Source organism: Sinocyclocheilus grahami, unplaced genomic scaffold (genome assembly GCF_001515645.1).
Source record: "Sinocyclocheilus grahami isolate Dianchi unplaced genomic scaffold, SAMN03320097.WGS_v1.1 scaffold127.1, whole genome shotgun sequence".
Taxonomy (NCBI): domain Eukaryota; kingdom Metazoa; phylum Chordata; class Actinopteri; order Cypriniformes; family Cyprinidae; genus Sinocyclocheilus; species Sinocyclocheilus grahami.
Genome location: NW_015505306.1, coordinates 845788 through 863947, shown reverse-complemented (window position 1 = coordinate 863947; position 18160 = coordinate 845788). Strand labels below are relative to the sequence as shown.

Here is an 18160-nt window from a genome sequence, read left to right as displayed (position 1 = left end):
AATATTTGGGTTGAAGTGTTCTGGAACAGTGTTGTAAATACAACTTAACCACTGATTTCTAGTTGTGTCCTCTTTTGGAAGGCCAAACAAAGTAGTTTCGCTTTCACAATGAAACACAGCATCACACGCGGCGGCTAGAGTGAGGAACGAGTGAGAGGAGGCCGGTGAGCTTGAGAACGGCGCAGCCGGCGGATTCGACGAAAGAGCGTCCGGAGGGCTTGCGGCAACCACATGTGACGACTCCGGGCTGGACTCCGCTTCGTCCACGGTGAAAGCCGATCCAGCGATGCACAGCGAGAAGTTGATGCATTTCCTCAGTGACCAGCACTGATCAGCTCTAGGCATGACGAAGCGGATGTTGTCCTCTTTTGGAAGGCCAAACAAAGTAGTTTTGCTTTCACAACGAAACACAGTGTCTTCACGGCATGGCGGCGGCAACAACAATACTACAGCGAGAATAAAAGTTACGCTTTCTTTCTTTGCGTGAACATTTGGGCGGCGTTATGCAAATCTTCCCACATAGTGACGTAGACATGTGGGGTCGTGTTAGAACGAGCCGTTTTAGGTAGGCGTGGCTGACTGTTAACTTTTATAAAGAATATCTCTTTGGATTTGAGACTTAAGTCTTTGCAACTTTACAGATCTTCTTTTTGCACCAAGAGCTTGTAACACTTCAAAGAGAAAGAAAAAATTTAAATCGCATCATATGACCCCTTTAATGCTGTCTCTTCATCACTCCCCAGAATAAAATACAATTGTAAAACGTAGTCAGCATAGTTATCAATACACAATCAATGCACATGATGTGTTCATAATCACTAGAAATTGCTGCAGATATAGTGAAACTGCTGTCTATCCTACTTAAACCCATCCAAACATATTGACAGCACGGAGTTGTTTGGAATTATTGAGAGCTCCAGGAACCATGTTTCGGCGAGATCAAAGCGTGTCGCAACTCTGTTTCTCAACAGCTCTGAATTCACCTCAGTCTGAAATAGTAGATCACATTTTAAATAGCTTTTTGTCATTCGGATTGTGTTGTTTATAAAATGTCACACAAATTGGGCAAAAGAGCTCTGCCTGAATACACTTATTTTTGTTCACTCTTTCCTCATGTAGTGAACTGTGTAATAGAGAATTGTGTATGAGTGAATGAATGAATCAGCCGTTTTAGATGCAGTAAATGCATGAATGTGTAAAATGACTCTGTCGCTCGTGATCTCACATGTGCCATGTGGGTTCTGTGGCACAGCAGAGGCCAAATTTCCTGTCCCTTCCCACACTGATAGCTACACTTCAGTTTCTGTAGAAGAAAGTTTCTCAGTATTATGTTGACTGTTACATCATTAATATAGCAACAACCAATATAGTTATTGAAATACGGGATATTGAACAAACCGAATAAACCGATCGTATTTCATCCATTGCAAAAGGACAGGCAGTTCTAAAGTACAGATTAAAAAAACAAATCAGGTTTGTTTGAAATGTGAGCAAACCCTTAAAGTGTTGTTTGGTCTTTCCTTTCAGCCTGCCAGTGTGAATGTGTTCAAATATACCACTTTCTACATATATTACACCATGCTGCTCATCTCCCTGATCCTGGCCTGCTTGTCCGACCAGCCTCCACTCTTTTCACAGGCTGTCAGAGACTCGGTTAGTGAACTTTACTTAAAGAAGGTAGAGGTATGCTTTATTATATGGATGTTGAATTGATGGCCAGTACTATGAATGTGTTTGTGCAGAATCCATGTCCAGAGTCGGGAGCTTCATTCTTGTCCAGAATCACTTTCTGGTGGATCACGGGGTGAGCAGACTCTCAGAGATTCAAGAAACTGGAAAAAATGCATTTGCCAATGTGAATAGGCCATACTTTAACTCTCAAAACATTTTTATTAAAAACATTTTTTTAACGAATGTCTTTTAAAGTGCATATTTTAATGTTTTATGTTTTTGAAAGAACAACATGCTCACCAAGACTGCATTTATTTGATCAAGAAAACAATTAAAAATTTTTGTATTGTGTAATATATTTTGAAATTATTTTTTTTCCTGTGATTGCAAAGCTGTATACTTTTCTGTCTTTTTCTGTAACTTTTGATCAATTTAATGCTTCCTTGCTGAATAAAATAATGAATTTTTTTTTAATGTAATTCTTTTTTTTCTTTCTTTTTTTTTTATATTACTGACTCCAGTGTTTTAATGGTAGTGTAGATTTATAATATTTTCCTTCATTTTGTCAAGGCCTTAGTCATTACCAATGCTGCCCGGCGAACATCCACTGTCGGAGAGATTGTGAATCTGATGTCTGTAGATGCTCAGCGTTTTATGGACCTCATCACCTATATCAACATGATTTGGTCAGCACCTTTGCAGGTTATCCTGGCCCTTTACTTCCTGTGGCAGGTATGTGCCTACACGAAGGTGTCTTGGCTTGTATGCTCATTTCATTACACATCACTAATACCTGTTCTTATGTATTTATTTATTGCTCTTTTGTTATCAGAATCTGGGACCTTCTGTGCTTGCTGGAGTTGCTGTGATGGTCCTAATGGTTCCTCTAAATGCAGTCATTGCCATGAAAACTAAAACTTACCAGGTTTTGAACCTCTTTTCCTGCTCAGCAGGTTTATTTGCCTGAATTTCGTTAATTAGATCATCTTTGTTAATCTGACACTCTCACCCACAGGTTGCCCAAATGAAAAGCAAGGACAATAGGATCAAGCTTATGAATGAGGTGCTGAACGGCATTAAAGTGCTTAAACTCTACGCATGGGAACTGGCGTTCAAAGACAAAGTGTCTGACATCCGAGAGAGTGAATTGCGTGTGCTTAAGAAGACTGCTTACCTTGGTGCTGTGTCCACCTTTACTTGGGTCTGCGCACCATTTTTGGTAGGTGGTGCCTTTGAATTCCAGTCCTGCATGGGCTTTTTCATGATTATGCCCACTGTTTTTGATGCTACCCTGTGTTTGTCTTGTCTCTTTCACAAAGGTTGCCCTCTCCACATTCGCAGTATATGTGTTAGTGGATGAACATAATATTCTGGATGCACAGAAGGCATTTGTTTCTCTGGCCTTGTTCAACATCCTGCGCTTCCCTCTTAATATGTTGCCCATGGTCATCAGCAGCATGGTGCAGGTACTACTCTCTTTCTCTCTCTCTCTTTCTTTAAAAAAAACCCGTTGAATGTGAACCTTGTAATACCTTGTAATATGGTATAAGTTGTCAAATCTTAAATGTTTTTGGACCACTTGTGATCAGATCAAAAGGTTAACATGGAAATCCAGGAACTTGTCATCTGATTTTGATTTTTATTATGACTGTGAAATGTATTGCTTCCTTCAGGCCAGTGTGTCTATGAAGCGCCTGCGTGTGTTTCTGTCCCATGAGGAGTTGGATGAAGACAATGTGGAGCGGCCAGCCATCAGTTCATGTGAGTCCAGTGATTCACAAGCAGTTCAAATCTGCAATAAAAAAAATGTGCCATATTCTGTGGCATGTATTTTTTAGTATGCTGTGCATGTTTGACTCCCAAAGCACTGTAGTCCCCAAACAGTTTCCACAGACAGACATAAAACAGCTTTGTATGAGAGAGTAGCAGCTGTTCAGTAGATCTGTGGGTTTAAAGACATACCGTGTGTTTTGATGTTCACTTAAGAGACTACATTGTTGTTTCCTGCTTATTTAGCTCCAGACAGCATCAGGATTGTGGACGGAGCTTTCAGCTGGTCTAAAGACGAATCCCCTACTTTGAAGAGGTAACGCCATTTTCTTAGCGTGTAAAAGATACAGTATGTGATCCAATGAATAGAATCTTGTTCAGTGTTATTGAGTACTAGGGATGGGAATTGTACAGAATTTCACAATTCTGATGAACGATTCCATGATTCCATGATTTTATTATTTTTGAAGAAGCACCACTCTCCCTCAACAAATATAGTGCCTATTTGAGCCCTGGAAAAGCTCATCAAAGGCTATATAAATAACTTATTATTATAATTATAAGTTTAACATACGACTGATTATGAATAGGACTATACTGGTCGTAGAATATTTTGTTGTTGCATGCAACAGTGACAATGCAAAAGTATATTTATTAGTAAGTAAGTAAGCATATTACTATGTTTCTGCCCACATTGGAAAACATTGAAGAACCATTAATAGAATGTCATGACAGTCATTTGATTTTTATGCTTTAATAACTGTTATCAAATCCCAACCCTATGTACTCTACACAAATGTACTTATTATATTCAAGGCATCAAAATGACTTTTAGCATTGACATGAATATTGCGATTACATAGAGCAGAACCAGTGAAACAGGCTACTGAGGACATTACAGGCAAGTACATGTGCATGAACCCCGATACAGGAGAGCATCAATCGCCAGAGGAAATGTAATCTGGTGAATCTCCTCTGATATTAATGAGAGGGATAATGAAATTTGGGTTGCCGAATTGCTTTCAATCTTAGCTTAATCTCATTTGCTTCAAATCATGTATTGAACTGTGTAATTTGACTTGCATTATTGTTCACTGTAAATTCATTTGTTAATATCAGTACACTCTGAAAGATTTGCCCATAATCTTCAATCAACAATGAAGTAAATGAAGAAATCCTACTGAATGAATGTACCCTTTTATACCTTTATGACACAATGCCGCTTGTGTCCATATGTTGCTTGAACTGTTTGTTGTTCTTTGTATCTTTTCTTGTCTCAGCGTGTCTTTCTCTCTCTTCAGGATTAATGTGCATATTCCTGAGGGGGCGTTTGTTGCTGTGGTAGGGCATGTGGGTTCAGGGAAATCCTCTCTGCTTTCAGCTTTGCTGGGAGAGATGCAGAAGCAAGAAGGATCTGTCTCGATCAAGGTACAGACACAAGCTATGTGCTTTTGCTGTATGTTGTATTTCTTTAGAGCAAGCTTGCCTGAAATTATTTTGTGTGAAAACAGTGGCTCTTGAATTAAGTGCTCTGTTGTATTTGAGTTAAATAGATTATGTATGCACTGGGGCTCAAACATATTTTATTCCACTAGGGTTTTCTTTTATAATTTAATATTTTATTATGTATTAAATACAGTGGGTATAGAAAATAATCACCCCCTTTAAAATAATCACATTTTGTTGCTTTGCAGCCTGAAATGAAGATGGACACATTTTTTGATTTATCCAGCTGTATTTACTCAGTGCAACTTATAACATCCAAGCGAAAGATACCATCATGTCAGAAAAACAAAAATCACAGATTTGGAAAAAAAGATCACCCACTCTTTGTCATAAATTCCTGCAACTGCTTCAGAGTTGCTGTAGGCCTCTTGCTCGCCTCTCTGACCAGTTTCCTCCTGGCTCTTCCATCCAGTTTGGAGTGACATCCTGATCCAGGGAGGGTCTGTGTTGTACCAAATACCTTCCACTTCTTAATAACAGACTTCACTGTGTTTCTAGTAATTGATAAAGCCTTTGAATTTTTTTTGTATCCATCTCCTGACTTGTGCCTGTCCACAGCTTTATCCCAGAGATCTATTGACAGTGCCTTGCCACCCATAGTTTGTAGATTGTTTGCTTCAGCTGCACTACCAAGGACTGAAATGCTCCAGGAAAGCCCTTTTCATGCTGAGCTGATCAAAATGACCACAGCTGATCACAGTTGAAATTCAAATGGCTTCGTGTGCCATTGAGAAGGTGATAAGCTACACCTGATTGAGTTTACAAGTCATTTTTAGGAGGGGGTGATTTTTCCAGCTCAGTGATTCTGTTTTTTTTCTGACATGGTATTATTTCTTTCGCTTGGATGTTATAATGCAACTGAATAAAACAAAAATTGTGTCCATCTTTATTTCAGGCTGCAAAGCAACAAAATGTGATTATTTTAAAGGGGGGTGATTCTCCCCCTTTAAAATAATCACATTTTGTTGCTTTGCAGCCTGAAATGAAGATGGACACATTTTTTTATTTATCCAGCTGTATTTACTCAGTGCAACTTATAACATCCAAGCGAAAGATACCATCATGTCAGAAAAACAAAAATCACAGATTTGGAAAAAAAGATCACCCACTCTTTGTCATAAATTCCTGCAACTGCTTCAGAGTTGCTGTAGGCCTCTTGCTCGCCTCTCTGACCAGTTTCCTCCTGGCTCTTCCATCCAGTTTGGAGTGACATCCTGATCCAGGGAGGGTCTGTGTTGTACCAAATACCTTCCACTTCTTAATAACAGACTTCACTGTGTTTCTAGTAATTGATAAAGCCTTTGAATTTTTTTTGTATCCATCTCCTGACTTGTGCCTGTCCACAGCTTTATCCCAGAGATCTATTGACAGTGCCTTGCCACCCATAGTTTGTAGATTGTTTGCTTCAGCTGCACTACCAAGGACTGAAATGCTCCAGGAAAGCCCTTTTCATGCTGAGCTGATCAAAATGACCACAGCTGATCACAGTTGAAATTCAAATGGCTTCGTGTGCCATTGAGAAGGTGATAAGCTACACCTGATTGAGTTTACAAGTCATTTTTAGGAGGGGGTGATTTTTCCAGCTCAGTGATTCTGTTTTTTTTCTGACATGGTATTATTTCTTTCGCTTGGATGTTATAATGCAACTGAATAAAACAAAAATTGTGTCCATCTTTATTTCAGGCTGCAAAGCAACAAAATGTGATTATTTTAAAGGGGGGTGATTCTTTTCTCGGCTCTCTCGCATTCAATTTTTTTGCACAGCCCTATCTCCCCATGATTTGAAAATTTGCCAAAAAGCATCTTGTATGACTGTGAAAGCAAGAACATCTGACTGTCACATAATCAATGTCCCAAATGTATTTATTTTATTTTGAAAAGCTGTTAATTTCATGTCATAACTGTTCTTTGTTTTGATTTATTAATAACAATGCCTTTAAAGACATTTAAACATTAATAATGGGAGGATAAAGAAATACATTGAGTATCTGACTGTTTTTCAGGGCTCTGTGGCTTACGTGCCTCAGCAGGCCTGGATCCAAAATGCCACTCTCAAAGACAACATTTTGTTTGGACGGGACGGAAAAGACAGCTGGTACCAGAAGGTGGTGGAGGCGTGTGCTCTCCTACCAGACCTGGAGATCCTACCTGGAGGAGACTCAACAGAGATTGGGGAGAAGGTAAATAAAGACTTCAGAATGATTCTTACAATTTGTCCTAACCTAGCACGATAGTTTGAAGGTTAAAGCTGCATGCTGTCACAGGCTGCTTTTAATGCAACAATCTGACATTATTTAAATCTATAATAGCAGTCAGTTGGGTTAATCATATGACATTGTAATTTTAGGGCGTGAATCTGTCTGGAGGTCAGAAACAGCGGGTGAGTGTGGCCAGGGCTGTGTACTGCAACTGTGCAGTGTATCTGCTGGATGACCCGCTCTCTGCCGTGGACGCTCATGTGGGAAAACACATCTTTGAGAAGATCATCGGACCTCAGGGGTTGCTGCAGGGCAGAGTAAGGCCATTTAGTCATGTATTATCCAAATATGTATACATCTCTTATAGGCATTTCACATCACACATGGAACTCTTACAGACTCGGGTTCTGGTGACGCACGGGCTGAGCTTCCTGCCCCAGGCTGACCTGATCTTGGTGATGGTGGATGGAGAGATCACAGAGATGGGCTCTTACACCGAGCTGCTGGGCCGACAAGGCGCTTTTGCTGAGTTCCTGCATACCTACACCAACACAGAGCAGGAGGAGGTGGAGGAGTCAGTGGGAGGTGAGGCTGGCCGCTTCATAGCTGAACTTCTTTCATGCTTTCATGCATCTGTCCTTTCATATAGCCAGTTCCTCTAAATGATTACTATTGTTCATATTGTGTGTGAGATCTTTTTGCCAAATTATTATGTGTCTAGTGATCTTTTTTGTCTGTACATCTATGTTTTCATAATTTCTTCTTATTTGTTGTGTCCCCTCTGTTGGCTTTTCAGAGGAGGGAGGGGAGGCAGAGGACGAAAAAGGGAAATCTGAAGGTTTGAGGGTGTAATTGGTCCCCGGGCCATATAAATTGAATAGGCCTGCTTGTACTGCATGTTTGAATAGGGCTTATTATCCTGGTCTGAGGCCTGAAATATGTGAGGTGCACACTGAGTTTTTTAGTACTTTCCCACTTCATTGCCATTGGACTATAGCTCACAAACCTTAGATTTACATATTACACATTCTTGCACTGTACTCCGTTTTGATAGAGTAAATGGTACCCCTTGTCACAGTAATAGAATTTGATCTCTTCTCAACTCACTTGAGAGCTGAGCAATGATGTAACTGGCTGTTACTACATTACTCACGTACAACACTTGTAATATTGTGAAATATTATTACAATTTAAAATAACTCTTTTCTGTTGTAGTATATTTTCAAATGTAATGTATTTCTGGGATGGTAAAGCTGAATTTACAAAGCTGAATTGACATAATCCTTCAGAAATCATTTTAATATGCTTGTTGGATGCTCAAATAATTTTTTTTAGAATAGAAATTTCAAAAGAACAAAATTTATTTGAAGTAGAAAAGGTATTTACACATGATGATAATTTAATTTAAGGTATACAGGGAAATGTCTTTGTAATCTGTGCAGGACATTTTTTTTTTTTTTGAATGGAGCACTTTGAATGGCTTCACCATTTGGCCTTCACCAGTCTTGTCGCTGTGTCAGTTCCTCATATGTCTGAGGTAGAGGTCTTCTCGGGTCCTAAAATCTGTACCCGACCCAAATCACTTCTTACCCGAACCCGACGTGCATAAATTAATTATTTTTATAGAAAAACCCGACCCAAAACAGACCCGATGAAATTAGACCCGAGTCCGACGGCATTTATTTTCGAACCCAACTGGACCCGAACGTAAACGGCATTGACGTGTACAGCCTGCAGCCCCGCAGTCAATCAGGAAAAATCCCGGTGTTCTGCAGACTGATTTGGCCACTTCTGCATTACTTTGATTTATTTAACATTTTATTCTATTTATTATTAGGCTAGTTTATATTAGTGCCTGCCTGATGGATACAAGTTATTTCTGAGTTCGCCTTTCAATTGTGACCAGTGGATTTGAAAAATAAACGTGATAGTTTGATAAAAAATAAATCGATAGCCTAATAATTCATGGATTCGCTAGTGTTGAATGCAACCTGATCTCCGGCGAAAGGCTTCTGCACACAAAAAAGAAAAGCCCTGCATGAACACGCAGTATAATGAAGCGAGTGGATTTTCCCGATGGATCTTGTATCTATAAGATGATTTCTGTGTGCGAGGTTACAAACGTATGCTCCTTTTCTATGTGCGTTCCTCACTTAACGCGAAAGTGAACGTAACCTACACATTCGGTATAGATTAAAAGAATTCAGGTCTAATCGGATCCATTTGGAAAAAGCATGTTTATTTTAAATTACCCGAGACCCGAGGCCGCTAATACCGAACCTGACCCATGTCCGAGGTACTCGTCGAAGTATTGGACCCGAACCCTCTCGGGTCGGACCTCGGGTTTTCGAATCCAAGTGGACCCGTGAAGACTGCCAGTCTGAGGTGCTGGGCAGCCTGCTGGTGATTCTTCTAACCTTCACCTCTGAGCCTAAATCTAATGTCTGCTGTTTTGATAGACTGTCTTTCATTTCAGCAGGCCTGAGAGGTGTGGTTGCTTAGAAGCCAATTATGATGGCCTTTTATTGCCATGTTAAATATAGACATGTTTGTACTCAAGTGCAGCCTGGGATTTTAGTCACTGCTTGATTACATAATTTGTTGCAAAAGGATTGTGTTGCGTAGGTGCTTTTGAATGCCATGACTTCTAGATAATAAGAAAGCTTGTCTTCTGTAACTTAGAATAGTTTAAAAAGTCTTTGGTACAAGTATGGATGTGGAAAAGCATGAAGCATGCAGGAAGATGTGTGTAATTCTGATTTGGTATATATTTTCTCATCCATAGAAGCAGTCCCACGGAAAGGACTTGAGAATGGGGGTCCTGCTGCCATGTTGGGGTAAGAGATTTCCAATAACTTTTCTGATTTATTTCTTTGTTCTTAATAAACACTGTGTCTAGACCTGTTGCAGCATGATGAATCACTAGCGGCGAGACATTTTGTCTTTCCCAATTTGTGCATTGCTTTCTGTATGTCTTCTGATGTCATATGATAGATTTGTGTGAGAAACAGGTGGAAATTTAATTGGTTATTCACTGATGATCTGCTTTGTGAGCTTGAGAAAACATGGTGACGAAAATCATGGGTCCTTGAATCAGTCATTGCCACTTCTCTCATGAATTCCAAATGACGTTCATCAGTTTGACAGATAAAAAACAAGAACAAAACCATGTAAATCTATGCATCAAATTCGGGTCTAATCGGATCCATTTGGAAAAAGCATGTTTATTTTAAATTACCCGAGACCCGAGGCCGCTAATACCGAACCCGACCCATGTCCGAGGTACTCGTCGAAGTATTGGACCCGAACCCTCTCGGGTCGGACCTCGGGTTTTCGAATCCAAGTGGACCCGTGAAGACCGCCAGTCTGAGGTGCTGGGCAGCCTGCTGGTGATTCTTCTAACCTTCACCTCTGAGCCTAAATCTAATGTCTGCTGTTTTGATAGACTGTCTTTCATTTCTGCAGGCCTGAGAGGTGTGGTTGCTTAGAAGCCAATTATGATGGCCTTTTATTGCCATGTTAAATATAGACATGTTTGTACTCAAGTGCAGCCTGGGATTTTAGTCACTGCTTGATTACATAATTTGTTGCAAAAGGATTGTGTTGCGTAGGTGCTTTTGAATGCCATGACTTCTAGATAATAAGAAAGCTTGTCTTCTGTAACTTAGAATAGTTTAAAAAGTCTTTGGTACAAGTATGGATGTGGAAAAGCATGAAGCATGCAGGAAGATGTGTGTAATTCTGATTTGGTATATATTTTCTCATCCATAGAAGCAGTCCCACGGAAAGGACTTGAGAATGGGGGTCCTGCTGCCATGTTGGGGTAAGAGATTTCCAATAACTTTTCTGATTTATTTCTTTGTTCTTAATAAACACTGTGTCTAGACCTGTTGCAGCATGATGAATCACTAGCGGCGAGACATTTTGTCTTTCCCAATTTGTGCATTGCTTTCTGTATGTCTTCTGATGTCATATGATAGATTTGTGTGAGAAACAGGTGGAAATTTAATTGGTTATTCACTGATGATCTGCTTTGTGAGCTTGAGAAAACATGGTGACGAAAATCATGGGTCCTTGAATCAGTCATTGCCACTTCTCTCATGAATTCCAAATGACGTTCATCAGTTTGACAGATAAAAAACAAGAACAAAACCATGTAAATCTATGCATCAGATCTTGCATGATGTGTATGCTCACTCATTCATTTGTGCTAGATTTTATAAATCACTTGTATTATGGTTTATAAGGACTCTGTGTTATATCTAACAACCATTTAACATTTAAATCATGTACTAACAATATTTTGACATTATTTACTATCCTGGTGTTTCTCTGTGTCCTGTAGGCAGAGTCTGAACTCTCTCAATGCAGCAGGCACAGGTAAAACCCCACAGAAAACTGAACCTAATGATGTTGCGGCCGCAAAGAAGACCAAATCTGCAGAAGCTGCCCGACTAACTGAGGCTGACAAGGCCAACACTGGCAGGGTATAAGTCAGCTGTCTCTGTGTCAGGATGTTAGAGCATGGTTCCTTTTTCCATTTAATTTTGAGATATAGTGAATATTGTTTGTTATGCAGGTGAAGCTGTCTGTGTTTTGGGAGTACATGAAGGCTATCGGCTTGCCCTTGTCCATCTTCAGTATATTTCTGTTCTTCTGTCATCATCTGTCCTCTCTGGGCTCAAACTACTGGCTCAGTCTCTGGACAGATGACCCTGTTATCAACAACACACAGCCCAACAGAGAGATGCGTTTAGGGGTGTATGGAGCCCTCGGAATCTCACAAGGTAATTTAAGAGACATTCAGATTGTTGTGTGTGATTGTTTATATTCACATCTGAAATTCCTGAAAACTGTTTTTAATATGACAACTTTTATATAAATAGAAAAAAGTTCTCACCAACAGTGAAGTTTTGAGCTATGTGGTCACTGTTGGTTAGAACTTGTAAAATATTTTTTTCACTGTATGGAGCTTTGGTGTGCCAGCTTTTTCCTTAATGTCATCAAATCAATAAATACTCACCTTCCAAAATTCACTTTTAAAAGGTTTTCTTTTCTTTTCTTTTTTTTGAAAATACCATCTTAATTTCATAGGTGAACTATACCTGCCGATTAATAATTATGGTATTTTCTTCGTATTTTAGATAAACCAATATGTTAAATTGCAGCCCCTTAAAATAATTTTAATGCAATGCAGTTTTATGCAATTCAACATATTTTTTGTATTAAATGTTTGTTATTAATATATGTCTATGTAGTTCTTTATATGTTTTTATTATTATTATTATTATTAATTAGCTTATTGGTCCAGAAACCATTTTGAAGCTAGCTTTTGAAACCTTTTTTCATATTGCAGCCCCTTAAAATAATTTTAATGCAATGCAGTTTTATGCAATTCAATATATTTTTTGTATTAAATGTTTGTTATTAATATATGTCTATGTAGTTCTTTATATGTTTTTATTATTATTATTATTATTATTAATTAGCTTATTGGTCCAGAAACCATTTTGAAGCTAGCTTTTGAAACCTTTTTTCATTTTTTTCTCTCTGATAGGCATTGCAGTGTTCTGCTATTCTGTGGCGGTGTCGGTTGGTGGGATCTTAGCCTCCCGCTACCTGCACCAGACGATGCTCTACAACATCCTGAGATCACCCATGTCTTTCTTCGAACGCACACCCAGTGGCAATCTGGTCAACCGCTTTGCCAAAGAGACAGACACCATTGACTCGGTCATCCCTAGCATCATAAAAATGTTCATGGGCTCCATGTTTAATGTGCTGGGCTCATGTGCTGTCATCCTCATTGCCACGCCACTGGTAGCCATCATCATCCCACCGCTGGGCCTGTTCTACTTCTTTGTACAGGTCAGTCAGTTGTTTTACCTTGCGGCTGCATGATAGCTAAGACTAGCAACTCTCTAGGCTAAAATACATTTAAATAGAAAATATTTGAGATCTAAAACTTCAATGTAAGTGTAATCATTTGCTGGGTGCTGCTCTAACATTTGTCTTTTCATCTCTGTTAGCGTTTTTACGTGGCGTCCTCTCGGCAGCTGAAACGACTGGAGTCCGTGAGCCGCTCTCCTGTCTACACACACTTCAACGAGACACTGCTGGGCACCAGTGTGATCAGAGCATTTGGAGAGCAGCAGCGCTTCATCACAGAGAGTGATGGCAGAGTGGACCACAACCAAACAGCTTATTTCCCCAGCATTGTAGCCAACCGGTGAGAATTCACAGAACCTCGCATGATTTTACCATTAGGTTAGATGTATTAGTGTTTCGTTTTTTGGAAAGCTGATGATTTGATGTGTCTTTGTGCCTCTGTGTCCTGCAGATGGTTGGCAGTGAGGTTAGAGTTTGTGGGAAACCTTATTGTGACATCTGCAGCGCTTTTTGCTGTGATGGCCAGGGACAGTCTGAGTCCAGGTATCATGGGGCTGTCCATCTCTTATGCGCTGCAGGTCAGTCTAACTTCTAAAATGATGAGATACAGACCAGATGTCCACTCAAGTCCTTACTAGTTCCATATTTCTCACAGGTCACAGCATCTCTGAACTGGCTGGTGCGGATGTCCTCTGAGCTGGAAACTAGCATAGTGGCGGTGGAGAAGGTGAAGGAATATGGAGACACAGAGAAAGAGGTCAGTGCACCAGCAGGCAGATTGTGTGTGTTCATTCTGTACTTGTGTAGAGTCCAATCTGTGATTAGCCCTGTTCCCTCTTTTATCTCTCACTGTACTAGAGAGATGAGGATAGTTAGCACACAGGGAGGGGTGGGGGATAATATATGTCCACAAGATGTGGCACTAGTTTCTGGAAAGAATTTGGGTAATTTATTTATGGCTATGATTATTTAGGCTACAGTTTGCATTAATATATGAAAGGAAAGTGTGAGATCTTGTAACTGATCTTTTTTTTTTTTTCATTTGGTATGCTGACCACTGGTCACGTTTTAATTTTATTTGAATTTTTAGCTATTTCTAATGAACTTTTTTCCTTCACTTGTTCATTGTTAATTTTAAGTGATTTTTTTAAATGACTAAAAAATTAAAATTATTACATACACTTATAAATATTAGATTCATTACACTGTCATTCAAAAGTTGTGCTCAGTAAGATTTCTTTAAAAGAAGTTAATACTTTTATTCAGCAAGGTTGCATTAAATTAATCAAAAGTGACAGTAAGGACAGTATCACAGTTTCACAAAAAAAACATTTCAGCATCAGATAGTTTCAGATAAATTCAGCTTTGCATCACAGGAATAAATTAATTTTCATTTTAAAATATATTAAAATGAAGACAGTTATTTGAAATTTTTTTTTTTTTTCATTTGGTATGCTGACCACTGGTCACGTTTTAATTTTGTTTGAATTTTTTGCTATTTCTAATGAACTTTTTTCCTTCACTTGTTCATTGTTAATTTTAAGTGATTTTTTAAATGATTAAAAAATTAAAATGATTACATACACTTATAAATATTAGATTCATTACACTGTCATTCAAAAGTTGTGCTCAGTAAGATTTCTTTAAAAGAAGTTAATACTTTTATTCAGCAAGGTTGCATTAAATTAATCAAAAGTGACAGTAAGGACAGTATCACAGTTTCACAAAAAAAACATTTCAGCATCAGATAGTTTCAGATAAATTCAGCTTTGCATCACAGGAATAAATTAATTTTCATTTTAAAATATATTAAAATGAAGACAGTTATTTGAAATAGTAAAAATATTTTACAAAATTGCTGTTTTCCCTGTATTTGTGATCAAATAAATGCAGCCTGGTTGAGGAAAAGATACTTTTTTTCAAAAACATTTGAAAAAATCCTACCCACACTGGACTTTTTAACGGTACTGCAATTAGCAAAATTAGCTGATTAAAATAGTATTAGATGAACTATATAGCATGTTACACTGCAGGACGGGTCAACTTCCTGAAAGTATTTCAGGTTAACTTCATGTATTTCTGGTTTCAATGTTAAAGATGGATTGTTGAGATGTGATTGGTCTATGCTGCATTAATGTCTCTGTTTACAGGCTGAATGGAGGTTGGAGCACTCCACTCTGCCTGCTGGCTGGCCGACCGCTGGTCATATTGAAATCCACAACTTTGGCTTGAGATACAGAGAGGACTTAGAACTGGCTATTTCTGATATCTCGGTCAACATTGAGGGAGCAGAAAAGGTGCGTGGAGCCATTATAATATTCAGAATCAGTTCAAGCTAATAAACAATGTTCATTTAGAAATCTATTCACCTAAGATTTCCTTATAAACATGCAAAGTTAATCATGTATGTATTTGTGTGTTTTTCTTAGGTGGGAATTGTGGGTAGGACAGGAGCAGGAAAGTCCTCTTTGACATTAGGGCTCTTCCGCATCATCGAGGCAGCTCAAGGGGAGATCCATATAGATGGAGTCAACATTGCTGAGCTGGGCCTGCATGAGCTACGATCCAGAATCACAATCATTCCTCAGGCACTGGACTTAAATACATTCATTTAAAGTCACTCATTTGAGGATATCACTATTAAAGTTTTCAAATTGATGTTTTCCTTTCAGAATGATTTCATTTTTTCAGTTAACTTGCCAATGAGAATTGAGCTGTTTTAGTTTTAGTTTTTCTTTTGTATTTCTAAACACCTTTTCCTCTGTCCCAGGATCCAGTGCTGTTCTCTGGTTCCTTGCGTATGAATCTGGACCCCTTTGATGGCTACACTGATGAGGAGGTCTGGAGAGCTCTGGAACTCGCACATCTCAAGAACTTTGTGTCTGGCCTGCCTGACAAACTCAACCATGAGTGTTCAGAGGGAGGAGAGAATCTCAGGTATAAACACCTTCTCAACAATATTTATTCTTCTTTTGACTAAAATCTAATATGACTGTTTCTGACTGTTTCAGTTTGGGTCAGCGGCAGCTGGTTTGCCTGGCTCGAGCTCTGCTCAGGAAGACCAAGATTCTGGTTTTGGATGAAGCCACTGCAGCTGTAGACCTAGAGACGGACAATCTGATACAGTCCACTATCCGAACTCAGTTTGAGGACTGCACCGTTCTGACCATCGCACACCGTCTCAACACCATCATGGACTACACAAGGTTTTTTTTTGGTTTTTTTTGAATAATTAAACTTCAAGAATATTAAATAATAATAAAAAGTTATAAATAATAATAAATATAAAGACTACACCAACACTATATTATATATTGTTATTTAAAATGTTTATGTAGCACTAAATATTTCCTAACATTTTTCTTGAAAGGGTGCTGGTTCTCGATAAAGGCCAGATGGCAGAATTTGATTCTCCGTCCAATTTAATTGCCAAGAAGGGAATTTTCTACAAGATGGCCAAAGACTCAGGTTTGGTCTGATAAGTAGAGGGGCTGAAGAGCCCTCTGTTCATCCTAGGACATATCACTGGGTAGAGCCCATGGAGAGTGGACCTTGTGAGACATGGACTCTGAAGGTACCTCTTCTGTGGGCCTGGAGCTCACACACATAGTGTGAACATGACACCACTCCATCCTCAGCTACTGTAGCCTTCCGTTTTCAATCACATTTTAATGGTTTCACTGCAAATGCTGCTTTGAAGGTTGTTTGATGCCAACATTGGGATGTTTAAAACTAGTTTGATTTCTTCATGGCTGTTTTTCTTGTCTGTTTTCATTTGGAAGACTTCTCACTTTTCCACTAAGCCAAAGAAGGGAATTTTCTACAAGATGGCCAAAGACTCAGGTTTGGTCTGATAAGTAGAGGGGCTGAAGAGCCCTCTGTTCATCCTAGGACATATCACTGGGTAGAGCCCATGGAGAGTGGACCTTGTGAGACATGGACTCTGAAGGTACCTCTTCTGTGGGCCTGGAGCTCCATCCCACTCCACCACTCCATCCTCAGCTACTGTAGCCTTCCGTTTTCAATCACATTTTAATGGTTTCACTGCAAATGCTGCTTTGAAGGTTGTTTGATGCCAACATTGGGATGTTTAAAACTAGTTTGATTTCTTCATGGCTGTTTTTCTTGTCTGTTTTCATTTGGAAGACTTCTCACTTTTCCACTAAGCCGCACTTTCCTGTTGATTGTTAGTAATGAAAACAATTATATTTGCATCATTGCTTCACTAGAAAGAGTAAAGAACAAAGTTTCTCTGAGCGTTGTACCACTGATGCAGTGATAATACTGACCAAACAGCTGCTGGGAAATCCCTCCATGAGCATCAGGTGCTTCATCCCAAGCCAAAGTTAATATTTGAAGGTATTCTCATTTTCAAAAAAAGTTTCCTAAAGAGAGACATTTGAAAATTCTAGTTTCATCTCCAGATAGCCATTGATTTCTCTCATTTAATCCTCATTTATAGTTTTGAGAAAATCTGTTACAATATTTTTTTTTTTCACATAAAATTATTTTATCATATAACATATTTATTACTGAGTATCTCCCACTAATGGCGACTTAAGCCTCATCTTACCAATATCATGCAGTAGAGTCTACACTGACCTTCTGTTTTCATTGGTAATGTATTTAGTTGGCGTATTTGATTTAGGATCTTTGTTGTTTACTATTATTTCTCAGTGATTATTTCACCAAAAATTATGAATGCACTTATTGTTCTGTGTAAAAAGGTCAAACTAGGGTTAATATTTCAGGTTTGGTGGGAGTGATATTATTTTAAAAACAAGTAGGAATTATGCTATATCACTTTAAGGTCAGGTATCCAAATCATAGTGGTTCTTTAAAGGACAGGTTATCAAGTAGATGGCGTACCTGTTGAGCTGTGTGCTTCATTCTGTGTGCTGTATACCATATATCTGTTGAATGTACGCTTGAGTGCGCAATGTTGTTTGATTCATCAGTACCTCCACTCTAGATCATTTAAGCCTTATGAGGCCAATCAGTTTTTTGTTTTTTTTAAAGAACTGACAAAGACAGGCTTAAAATGATAAAAAAAAAAAAGAAGATAAATCTGATTTGTTACATATTTATATGAATTGTATGTAAGCATAAAGATATTATTTGATATT

At 38.7% G+C, this 18160-nt stretch overlaps 1 protein-coding gene across 1 annotated transcript in view; it reads left to right on the top strand.

The window, feature by feature from the left end:
* LOC107590430 (multidrug resistance-associated protein 1-like) overlaps positions 1 to 16844 on the top strand; it is a 23125-nt gene extending 6281 nt beyond the window's left edge. Inside the window, exons 5-30 of the mRNA XM_016279173.1 lie at positions 1528 to 1653; positions 1743 to 1804; positions 2193 to 2202; positions 2242 to 2403; positions 2504 to 2596; positions 2687 to 2890; positions 2991 to 3137; positions 3345 to 3432; positions 3688 to 3757; positions 4743 to 4869; positions 6951 to 7127; positions 7295 to 7462; positions 7544 to 7730; positions 7942 to 7983; positions 9931 to 9982; positions 11491 to 11632; positions 11725 to 11932; positions 12703 to 13013; positions 13175 to 13374; positions 13486 to 13612; positions 13690 to 13791; positions 15185 to 15331; positions 15464 to 15622; positions 15805 to 15971; positions 16046 to 16240; positions 16405 to 16844. Coding sequence (XP_016134659.1) covers positions 1528 to 1653; positions 1743 to 1804; positions 2193 to 2202; positions 2242 to 2403; positions 2504 to 2596; positions 2687 to 2890; positions 2991 to 3137; positions 3345 to 3432; positions 3688 to 3757; positions 4743 to 4869; positions 6951 to 7127; positions 7295 to 7462; positions 7544 to 7730; positions 7942 to 7983; positions 9931 to 9982; positions 11491 to 11632; positions 11725 to 11932; positions 12703 to 13013; positions 13175 to 13374; positions 13486 to 13612; positions 13690 to 13791; positions 15185 to 15331; positions 15464 to 15622; positions 15805 to 15971; positions 16046 to 16240; positions 16405 to 16513 — 3582 coding nt within the window. The 3' untranslated portion in view covers positions 16514 to 16844. The remainder of the gene's footprint in view (positions 1 to 1527; positions 1654 to 1742; positions 1805 to 2192; positions 2203 to 2241; positions 2404 to 2503; positions 2597 to 2686; positions 2891 to 2990; positions 3138 to 3344; positions 3433 to 3687; positions 3758 to 4742; positions 4870 to 6950; positions 7128 to 7294; positions 7463 to 7543; positions 7731 to 7941; positions 7984 to 9930; positions 9983 to 11490; positions 11633 to 11724; positions 11933 to 12702; positions 13014 to 13174; positions 13375 to 13485; positions 13613 to 13689; positions 13792 to 15184; positions 15332 to 15463; positions 15623 to 15804; positions 15972 to 16045; positions 16241 to 16404) is intronic.
* The last annotated feature ends 1316 nt before the right edge of the window (positions 16845 to 18160 follow it).